The sequence below is a fragment of the Podarcis pityusensis genome (assembly GCF_964106645.2).
Source record: "Podarcis pityusensis genome assembly, chromosome: 15".
Taxonomy (NCBI): domain Eukaryota; kingdom Metazoa; phylum Chordata; class Lepidosauria; order Squamata; family Lacertidae; genus Podarcis; species Podarcis pityusensis.
In genome coordinates this window covers 2,176,067-2,187,648 of record NC_138040.1, presented here as the reverse complement: position 1 = coordinate 2,187,648, position 11,582 = coordinate 2,176,067, and the positions used below count along the sequence as shown (strand labels likewise).

Below are 11,582 nucleotides of genomic sequence, written 5' to 3'. Positions count from 1 at the left end.
AAAAATGAGCTCTCTGCAGGACCTTAATGGGGGCTTTGCCACAAAGGAGTTCCTGTTGTTGTTACCATTGTTACCATTATGAAAAGCAGCCCTTTTGTCATGTGGAAAATATTTATGAACAAGGTTATTTATGAGAACATTTCTATACCGATATTCTTAAAAATATCGGAACGGCTTGCAAAAGCCATGCATACCCCTCAGTGCAGACCCAGGCCATCAAGCCCAAGGACATGGAGATGGTTGCATTGGGATCGCATTGGGATCTGCTTGTACTCTTGGCGACTGCCCTGAACATCACTTGTCAGAAGGACGGGACATGGGTTTAACTCAGTGACTAGTAAGTTAAAAGTATTTTACATTTTTATTAGATCAGGACTCCTCTGTTTGGTGCATGTGCTTTTTCAGGGACTGAATAGTGTGAAAGATTATGTGTCATTTCGGGGGCAGGGGGAAGTGTGTGTGTCTCTGTATGAACTTTTTTTTTAGTTATTTTGTTAATATTGCTTCATAGCAGTGCTTTTTTTCTTCGGGTACTCAAGCATATGCAATATTGGCACATTTTGTTCTAGAAGAAAAGTTGTAAATGTTATATTTAACTTCTTTTTAGTTGCTGGTTTGCTAATAGTAATTGTTTTACTGGTTATTTTCTAATGATATTTTATGAATTATGCTGCACTTGTGATGTTCAAATATACTGTTGTTCTTTACTGTTTATAGGCCACTTTGAGAAACATTTGAATGGAAAGTAGTATAGAAATACAATAAATCGATACCCATATAACAATGCAATAAAAACCATTAAAAAATTAGATCAAACGTTCCACTAAACATTACAAAAGGATATTTTCCTAACTGCTAACATAAGCCTGGTGGCATTATTAGTATTGTTAGTAACAGTAGTGTTAAAACAACTATGCTTGTCATGAGGAAATATGCACAAGAATAAGGGTGCTTTTATTATTATTATTATTATTATTATTATTATTATTTAAAAACCCTGTTTATCATGAGAAAAACAAGTGTATACAAGATAAAGTGTGCATTGTTATTTATTAATTTAGAACACCCATTCTTGTAATGATGCAAAGAATGTGTGCAAGCTTAAATGTTTGATATTATTATTATGTACTTCAAAATTTCTAAAAGCTACAGTTGGGCAATACCTTTAGAAGGATGAACCAAAATGTCCACAGGAGTGGCAAGCTTTCGGTTTTGCCAACAAATTTTTGTTTCATCTGACAACAAAGATAATATGCTTGTTGCTTCAGAAATACTGCTTTTACCTTATGCAAATTTAACTCATAGAATAACCAGTTGATTGAAACATGAGTAATTGATTTTAAGATTTATGGGTTCCATGCCTAATACGCCTAATATTCTGCCAAGTTTTTGACCTCACAGTGAGGTTTACAATGGAACAAGAACCTGAACCCAGGACCAACACTGTCCATTCCGGTATATAAATTCATTTGTATGTGCATTGATGTGCCTTTCAGGTAGTCCATAGCCTCATCTGTCGCTTAACCTTTAAAGATGCATCATGTAGACATATACAAACATCTCCAACCCTCTTTTTTTATTAGAAAAAGCTATTTGTATTAGTGCAGAATTGCTGGTGAATGAATTCTGAGCTGACAAAGACCTTTTGGTATCAATATTTTGCTAAGGACACTGTTCCCAGGAACATCATTGCAAAGTGCTTGAAATGTCACCCCCCTGGCCCCCTGCAGATATTCACTTGCTGTTGTTCAAGCATCAGATAATCAGAAGAATCACAAATTGTAATAACACTGTAATCAATTTATCAGGCAACGTTAAAAGCAACCTATAATCTCAAATTACAGAATATTAGGTAGATATGCCATTGTTTTTTGTCGGCTAAAGAACGGAGAGAAAACTTTTAATTTCCCCAAATTTTATTAAAAAAAGATTCTGCTGAAAGATAAATTATTGCAAAGATGGAATCTTGCATCAGAACACTGAAAGGTGTTGTCATCTCAAGCTCTAGCCAATGGAAAAGCTCTTAGTTGCCTTAAAATGAGAGCGTAGGTGTGCTTCCCCTTGGGAACAAGTGAAACACAAACTGTCCCTTCATCATGTCAAGCTTAAAATGACTTCTAAAAAGCCACTTCAGAAAGAAGAGCTTTGCTAAATACACAATTTAATTTTGAAGCTCTTTTCTCCTTCTGCCTGCTGCTCTTTTTAATCATTTGTGAATTGTGTAAACTTGAAAGAGGTACAAGTTGTAATTTCCCTTCCCTCTAATCCCCCCCTCTGCTGTCAGAATTAAATGGAAGTTGGGAGCAATCCACCTGGCCCCTGAAGGTCACTTTATTCCACCTATTGCATCAGAACATTTACCTCTGAACATTTTTAAGGCTCTTATCTAGCTTGACAAAGAAGTGTACTGGTAATTTCACATCCAAAAGCACATGGACACACTCGACAAGCACCAACTATGAATAAAAGGGGGTGTTTAAAAATTCTCTAAATGCTTTAAAAAAAAATAATCACAAAACAATTTTAAACCAAAGGAATGGCAAAAGTGTAGTTTGTGTTTGCCGAAATCTGAGATGACCTAAGCGACCGAGACAGGGTGGGAGTGATGAGAGCTGTAGATGATGTTGCCATGCTCTGACGATGCTGAAGTTTCTTTGCCAGCTCTATTAATGATAGGCAGGTGTTCACCCAGTTGTAGAGGTACTCCATTGGAGCTGAGCGAAACTTCCACACAGCTTTTCTGTGTGCACCTAATTGAAATTTTAAAAAATCACAACATGCTAGTTGGCTTACATATTCCAGGTCTACCAGTGCACGATTCAGCAAAGATGTCTGGTGTCATGTGCTATCCCTTTGTGCAAATCCTCACTAAAATTAATCATTGGTGTACCCATAGCTTCATGACCATGATGTTTCACTTGACTGATTTCCACTTTTGACTGTGACCTCTTGCGCTCCTTCCAGTTCTGCTCTTCAGGACCTTGTGGGAAAGAATGATTCCTGGGACTTGCTGGTGCATGCACAAAACCTTGTGCACAAACATTTAGATCCCATTTAGTGAGTTTCTCATCAACAACTACCAGGAATGGACATTATGGTGGATTGTTGAGTTGTTGGTTGGGGCTCTCGCATGGATTATGGTTGCACATTAAATCAGCTGCTAACAGCATTATGCATTAAGGTCTGTATAGTTGGGATGCAGTCTCAAAATGAGTTTTCCTTAAATGTGGTTAGAGTCTGCAAGCTATGCCACTCCTAATTTACAGCTGCATCATGACTTGAGTCGGTATGCCCACCAGCAGGTGGAAAAGCCAGACTGGGAGAAAAGCATGGCTTTGGTTCTTAAATCGAAAATATAGCAAATGTTTTCAGTCACATTTGAAGTTCAGAACAAAGTTAGCTGTATGAACAAAAGGTAGAATGAAATCTGAATCCAAAGCATAATTTTAAAGCACATTTGAAGCACATCCAATCCCCTCAAAGAATTATGGGCACTGTAGATTGTTAAGGGTTGCTGGGAACCCCATGTGGGGTAAACTACGATGCTCAGAATTCTTTGAGGGAGGAAATATGCTTCAAATGTGCTTTGGAAATACAGTGTATATACCCATCTCAATTGTAGCAGTGGAAGAGCAAGCCTTGAATACAGAGAGCCATGAATACAGTATACAGTGGCTTTTGTGTGAACTAGGAATTAAGTTTTAAGTTTCCCTTTCTGTTCTGTGCAGCCTGCACAGATTTTCCCTTCTGTTTTTTTTGCTACTCTGTTGTCCCAACTAGGCACAGCTAGCTTACAGAATTAACTGCTACAAGATGTGGTCACTACAGCCATTAACTTTGATAGTTTTCAAACTCATGGAAGATAAGATTACCATTGGAAACTAGTCATGATGGCAGTGCTCTCTACTGTCATAGGCTTGCCATTTGTCCAGAATTTCCTGGACGTAGCTGGTATTGTCCTCGTAAACAGCATCCAGACAGAAAATGCTGAAATGTTCGGGAATATCCAGATGTACGGCAGCCCATGTCGGCAGTGTTGATTATCACAATTTTTTTTTAGCTCAACAACTTTTGATGTTCACTTTTTGAAATAAGGCAACCCTATACTGAACAGCAGTGGGAGAGAACTATGATCCCCATGTCCCGTTTGTAGACAACCTATAGGTGTCCTTTTGCCCAGGGTGGGAAATCAGATGTTGGACTATATAGACCTTTGACTTCATCCAACAGAGTTCTTATGTCAATCCCATCAGGCAGTTCCACAATTATGTAAAATATAATACACTTACCATGGAGGCAATTGTACAGAGTCTCTGGTCGAACCTCCACATAGGCAGCAGTTGGGTCAAAGTAGCAAATGTTTTCAATAAGTTCTCCATCAATTTTCTGTAGTGCAAGTAACATAAATGTTAGAAGGTTTATGAGAAAAACATGAAGAGTGGCTGGGAAATCTGGGCTTCATGCTTTTTCAGGATTCTCACCTCTATGCAACAATTCCAGTCCTCAACCTCCTGCGTACCAGCCCATTGGGGGTACAAAATCAGCAGTGCACACTTAAGTATTGTATGCACTAGGCTGGGTGGCTTCTCAAAGCACCTTATTTCACTGAAGGAAGAGAAAGGGTCGAGATTCCAGATGCAATTCTGTAACTCCTGCAGCATGAATCGGTAGAAAAGGACTCCCCCACGCCTCCAGTCCCCCACATACTCTGCCTCTGGAATGACAAGCCAACATTTGAATAATTAGCCTTTAAGTAAAGGGGGCAGGGAGGGGTAGCTGCCCCCGTCAATAAAAATCAATAGAAATACATAGCTAACTGAGGTTCTGCCCCCCCAACAAAAGGCCTGCCCCTCCTAACAAAAATCCTGGCTACACCCACGTTTAAGGCTATAGAAACACTGGGAGCTGCTTTATACCAAGTTGGACCACTTGTATATTTAGCTCAGTGTTTTCTGTACTTACTGGCAACAGCTGTCCAGAGTTTCTCTCGCACAGCCCTACCTGGAGATACTGTGGGGGATTAAACCTGGGACTTTCTGCATGCAAAGCAGACACTATACCACTGAGCTGTGTAGAGGCACAGACCTGCTTAGATGGTGGCCTTATATGACTTCAGACCATACCCTGGGAAACAAAGTGAAGCATCTCCAGAGCAAACTGCCAATCTACATAGATGCTCTGAGTACCTAGGGAACCATTCCTATAGGAACTTTGAATCATTTTATGTTATTTTAAATTCTGCTTGGAATATATGTAAGAATAACACAATTGCACTGTCCACAGACTTGCCATTTTTAACTTGTTGGCTCACAATGGATACAGTACCCTGATGCAAAATTAAAACAGCTCTACAGCTGCACACTCTTGCTTTGAGATTGTAAAACATGTTTCAAGGCTTGATTCCACTGATCAGCTCCAGAATCTTTGGGTTAAGATGTTGTAAAGTTAAAAAAAAAAAGATAGGGTCCTAAGCATGTGCACAGTACGTTTTCCTCACCATTAAGAAACCACAGCTTGTCTCTATGCATCTGGAATTAGAAAATAGGACTTCCAGGTCTCAGAGGATGAAATTTTCTGGTAGCCCTACCTCTCTTTTTAGAAATTAACTAAAGCAAATTTTGTTACTGGTGGTGGCAGCCTCAAGTAGATCTATAGCCTGGAAGTTTTATTCCAAGAATCTTAATCCCACAGTTTAAACCAGCAATAAAATAATATATCCAAGTCTGTCCGACTTCCTGTCCCTGCTCCCATTTTCTTTGAATATGCTCTGGAGACCAGTGTAAATATCTTGAATCTTTTTGACTACCACCAGCACCAGTAGAATTTTTCTGCTAGCTAAGGTGCACAATACCCAAGACGTAGAATGGATCTTTCTCTCCAGAATCCTCTTTCAGGATCTCACAAACGGCAGCCTGTATTGTCCTCAGCATCTTCTGCAGGTCTCTGTGCTCACAGGTTGGTAGCTTTTGGCGGCTTCCAAGGTTGACGTCAAACACTGCAATGGCCTGGCCCATCTGATTCCTCAGAGGAACTGCGATACGATGTTCTTCAAACACAAACATGGTAACCACCACTGAACAGTCTATGCACTTGAACAGGTAATCCCTAAAACAAAAGAGTTTGTTAATATCACAATGATAATATCACAGACTCTACATCATTGTGTCTGCTCCTGCATCAGTTGCTATATGAAGCCATGAGGACATAAGAAGAGCATTGCTGGATCAGGCCAAAGGCCCATGTAGTCCAACATCCTTTGCTCTCAGTGACCAAACAGATACTGAACTCGAGTGTAACAGCCCAGTCCACACTTGTGATTTATGAAAGCTGGTATCTTGCCTCTGACACTGGAGGCAGAACATAGCCACTGTGGCTAGTAGCCAAGGATAGCCTTATCCTCCATTAATTTGTCTAATCTTCCTTTAAGCCATCAAAGTTAGTGACCATCATTACATTTTATGCACGTTTATCACTCGTCTTTTTTTCTAAATTAAAAAGTCTCAAATGTTGCAATCTTTGCTCATAGGGTAGTTGCTCCAACCCCCTTGATCATTTTGGTTGCCGTTTTCTGAACATTTCCCAGCTCTACAATATCCTTTGCTCCAGCCAACCTGCCATTGTAGAAGCTGTTTGACACAAACCTAAAGGCAATGTTGAGCATACAAAGCTTGTTGTATGGTACTTTCTGCCTTGCAATCTAGGAAGGATGGCAGATGAGCACTCTTGGGATGTGTTCATGCTCCCATTTCCTCTGAATCCAGTGTGCTGTTTCAGGAAGTGGCATACACACACAAAGTTAGCCACAATACATATTGTTGGCATCAGTTTGTCTCAGGAGACAATGGAGGAGTGTAGTGTAGCTGTAGAGACCGATATGGGAGAGACATGTTACATGTTTAATTAAATACTGCATTTTGATGTGTTTTTCACCAAACCAGCTTCAATCCAAATGGGGGGTGGGGTGACATTACTGTATGGTGATGTGTACACAGCCTTAGAGTCCCCACTGTGATTTCCTCTCCCACCATGGTACAATCTGCAGTGAGACTTAGCCATCTGCACTAGGCTGCAAGATAAGAACAATTTCCTTTGTAGAATTTAACAAAAAGCAGGGGACTCCAAAGGCATGCAGACAACTCTTTGGCTAAGTTCAACCCCTTTGGAAAGCTGCATTGAACAGATAAGCCCGTGAAGTTGTGGTTAAGAAAATTAAGAATATTTGATAAGAACTGAAGTAACAATGTGGTTTACTTTGGAAGATGAGTATGTTGCCTCTCAAGAAAACCAGGCAAGTGTTCTTAGCTTCCAAACCACAACTTCATTACTCCAAAGTCATTACTCCAAAGTCCATGCAACCCAACAGCAACCCCAAATACTAAGCCCGGGATGTGGAAGCGAGTGCCATGAAATGAGCTGATTTTTGATGCAGTAACCAGTGGGGTAGCCATGGACAAAGAAGCACAATTTCCCTCAAACCAGTAATCAAATGGAGACAGAGCCCCATGTTCATACAGAGTTTCATCTGACAACACCCACAACAAGGGCCTCAAGCATGCTTTGGCACCCAGATTGCAACCAGTATGTTTATAAGCAGACGACAATCCAGATTCTCCAAACAAAATGTATACTGTGTATACCAATATTATCAGGGACCAGAAGTTAGAGGCGGGGACTCTGGAGCTGAAAGAGAAGGCAGTACAGGGTTAGCCCCAGAGGTGCTGCTACCAGAAGAATATGTGGGGCCAGCCCAGAATAAAATTTAAAATACTAACAGATGCAAAGGAAAGAGGTGGATTTGCCCTGCCAGACCTTAAACTTTACTATGAATCAGCAGCTTTTTGCTGGTTGAAAGAATGGCTACTTCTTGAAAACACTGACATTTTGGACCTAGAAGGTTTTAACAGTGTATTTGGATGGCATGCATAGCTATGGTATGATAAGGTCAAAGCACATAAAGCATTTAAAAACCACATTGTCAGGAAAGCCCTGTTTAATGTTTGGATAAGATATAAGGATTTGTTGGAAAACAGAACCCCAAGGTGGCTGTCACCAATGGAAGCGAAAGCCTTGAAAAAGCTCAATATGGAGGTCAAATGGCCGAAATATTGGGAAATTTTGGAACAAGATGGAGATAGACTGAAACTGCAGAGCTTTGAAGAATTAAAAAACAAAGTGCGAGACTGGCTTCATTATTTTCAGATAATGGAGGCATTTAAATTGGACAAGAAAATTGGCTTCCAGGTGGAAAAATCAAAATTAGAAACTGAACTGTTAGAACCCAAAACTAAGAATTTGTCAAGAATGTATAACTTGCTGCTGAAATGGAACACTCAGGATGAAACGGTAAAATCGGCTATGATTAAATGGGCACAAGACGTTGGACATAACATTATGTTCGCTGACTGGGAACAGTTGTGGACCACAGGTATGAAATTTACGGCATGTAATGCCTTAAGAGAGAATATTATGAAAATGATATACAGGTGGTACATAACCCCAGTCAAGCTTGCAAAAATCTATCATTTGCCCGATAATAAATGTTGGAAATGTAAAGAAACTGAAGGTACATTTTTTCACCTTTGGTGGACGTGCCCAAAGATTAAGGCTTTCTGGGAAATGATATATAATGAATTAAAAAAGGTATTCAAATATACCTTTCTCAAGAAACCAGAGGCCTTTCTCCTGGGCATGGTCGGCCAAATGGTGATAAAAAAGGATAGAACTTTCTTTATGTATGCAACAACAGCAGCAAGAATACTTATTGCAAAGTATTGGAAGACACAAGAACTTCCCACACTGGAGGAATGGCAGATGAAACTAATGGACTATATGGAACTGGCTGAAATGACTGGTAGAATCCGTGACCAGGGAGAAGAGTCGGTGGAGGAAGATTGGAAGAAATTCAAAGATTATCTACAGAAACACTGTAAAATTAAAGAATGTTAGAGGGATGTTGGATTGAAAATGAGTGGTTTCCAGCTGTACAAGATTTAAAGTTATAGATAAACTAAGATTAAGGATTAGGATTAAAGAAGTTTAAGGAAATGGAAATTTGGCTTTTAAGAGGTAAATTTTAATGTTATATTATATTAAGATTAAAGATTGGGATTAAAAAAGAGGGAAAGAAATTGCTGGACAAACAATTTGAACTGGAATGCAAAGGAGGGAGGTATGAGGAGGTCCAGAAAATAAGTAAATTTAAAGATGGAAACGAAAAGGTGATATTGTTTTTAACTGTTCTTTCTGTCTTGTATTTTGTTTTTTCTTTGTTCTTTTTTTCTTTTTTATTTTTGGACTATGTATTGTGGTGTTTTTTTGAATTGTGTATTTTTCGTTTATGTTTTTTTGTTTAATCTTTTATTGAAACCTTAATAAATATCATTTAAAAAAAAAGAAAGAAGTTAGAGGCGGGGACTCTGGAGCTGAAAGGGAAGGCAGTACAGGGTTAGCCCCAGAGGTGCTGCTACCAGAAGAATATGTGGGGCCAGTGTCCCCTCCCCACCACAAATCAAGGATGTGGTACTGCCATCTTCTGATTCAGAGGTCTCCACTGCGGAAGACCCTAGACGACCTGAGCCTCCCCTGCTTCGTCGCAGTAGGAAACTGCTGGAAAAAGGCTACATTTTGCAGCTCTGGTGGTGCCAACAATCAGGCTGCACCTGCTGCTATTACTAAACAAAAGGGCTCAGTTTCAGCTTGTTCCTTCAGAGTTTTGTGCTTCCCAGAGTCTGACCTGAACCTTGTCCTCTCTTACATCCTGGCTGCACCTCACCTCACAGCAAGGCAGGCAAAATAGAGTGGCTGGGGAGGGAATGCTTACACTTCCATGTGTGCTGCATTCATGAGGCAATCATACATGGACCTCTGTGTGGCTGGAAACATTTTAAGAACCCACCACATGGTGGCTAATTACATCATTAATGTAACATATAATTAGGCCTTTTATATTGTAAATCATTGTGAGCTGCCATGGCAAAAAAAGGGGACCAATACATTTAAAATAATGATGATAATAAAGATAATAAAGCTCACCTGAATATGTTATCTCTTCTTCTGACCACAGGACCTGGAGGGAGATGGACCTCCAGCGGCTCATTCTGATCTGCAGTCATTACTTTACGCAAGGTATAGTCATGCATCTTGAAAAGAGAAAGTGCAAAGAGCTTGCCAGGTGGGAAACACCTCAAGAATAGATGTGTAAATATTTTGGGAGGGGAGAAAGACTAAAAAATTATGAGGGACAGTACAGATTATTGGCCAGTGAATCATATGAAGCTAACTTTGCCAGGCCAGACTGTTTGCTCACCTAGCCCAGTACTGTGCACTCTGATTGGCAGCAGCTCTCCAGGGTCCCAAGCAGAAATGCCAGGGGTGGAACCTGGAGTTTTCTGCATACATATACGTAAATAGGGGTAAGGGAATCTGTCAGTTTTGGTTTCTCTCAGTTTCTCATTTTTCCCATTTTAAGTTCAGTTCTCTACATTTCCCCATCAGCTTGCATTTAAAAAAGAGTTTATGAAAATTCATCAGTATTTACCATACTTCTCCATGTATATGACTAGGATTTTTAATTAAAAAATATGTGAAAAACTGTGGGTCATCTTATACACGGGGCAATCTTCCCCTATTTTCTTAAATTGGAGACCTAAAAATAGGGGGCATCTTAAACATGGGGGCATCCTATACACGGAAAAATATGGTAAGTACAAATTTATCCTAATACACATATTTTCTATGCAATTTTGCTTAATGTACACGTTTTTGCAAAGCATTCCCCCCAAATATAATGCATTTGTGTGTGCTATTTTCATTAATATAGACCTTTTTATGTACAGTTTGCATATTCATCCTTGTACACATCACTTAGTTGGAAAGCTGCATTGCAAAATTAAGAGGAGTGAGAATTTCAAATGATGGCTGCTTTTCGGTTTTGCATTGTTTCAAAAAGTGCAAACTGGGTAAATTTGTGTTTAAATGCTAACTGAATGTTAGTGTTTGAACAGAGCAGAACCAGATTTAGTTTGTTCGTAAGAATATGTTTCACTGGAACTGGGGTGGAAGAACAATAAACTGCCTCTCACAGAAGCCAGGGCCACAGGTTCTAGTCTGATATGCTACAACACACATTGCTTAAGTGAGAATGGCCAAAGGCTCACCACCTGCTAAGTTGTGAGAGCATTTGCTAAGTGCCGCAAAATGTTGAGCCCTTATGCCAGCCTTGGATACTGTCAATGAGGGCTCAGCTTGTCATTGGGTTATGACAAGAGGCTGGGCGTGATAGAAGTTGTAGTCTAGAATATCTGGAGGGCACTAGGTTGCTGCCAAAAGCGTGATACCATCTTGATATCAAAGGATGCTTCTTGCAAAGTAAGAATTTAATCTTCAGTCCATTGAAGAAGAGTTAAGTAATGCATCAGCCCCACCTGCTGATAGCCTAAGGACTAACCACAGAAGACCTTTGCATCAACTCTACATTGTTGTTTTTTTTGCACAAAGCCTTTGGTAGGACCATCAGACACAATGGAGATGTTTCTTGTACTTCTTTTCAAGACTTTTGTTTAAAAGTTTTCAGGAGAAGTGCA

At 39.8% G+C, this 11,582-nt stretch overlaps 1 protein-coding gene and 1 long non-coding RNA gene across 5 annotated transcripts in view; both read right to left on the bottom strand.

Annotated features, from left to right (window-relative positions):
• Nucleotides 1–11,582, bottom strand: part of LOC308464140 — a 186,439-nt gene that overhangs the window by 42,285 nt on the left and 132,572 nt on the right. The window lies entirely within an intron of this gene.
• The window catches only part of EFCAB5 (EF-hand calcium binding domain 5), a 46,782-nt gene continuing 37,708 nt past the window's right edge, over nucleotides 2,509–11,582 (bottom strand). For all 4 annotated transcript variants that reach the window (XM_080982790.1, XM_080982788.1, XM_080982791.1 and 1 more), the window contains 5 exons: nucleotides 10,033–10,139; nucleotides 5,852–6,105; nucleotides 4,482–4,714; nucleotides 4,290–4,386; nucleotides 2,509–2,750 (listed from right to left, as the gene is read on the bottom strand). In XM_080982790.1, the coding sequence (XP_080838916.1) occupies nucleotides 2,524–2,750; nucleotides 4,290–4,386; nucleotides 4,482–4,714; nucleotides 5,852–6,105; nucleotides 10,033–10,139 (918 nt within the window). In that variant the 3' untranslated portion in view covers nucleotides 2,509–2,523. The remainder of the gene's footprint in view (nucleotides 2,751–4,289; nucleotides 4,387–4,481; nucleotides 4,715–5,851; nucleotides 6,106–10,032; nucleotides 10,140–11,582) is intronic.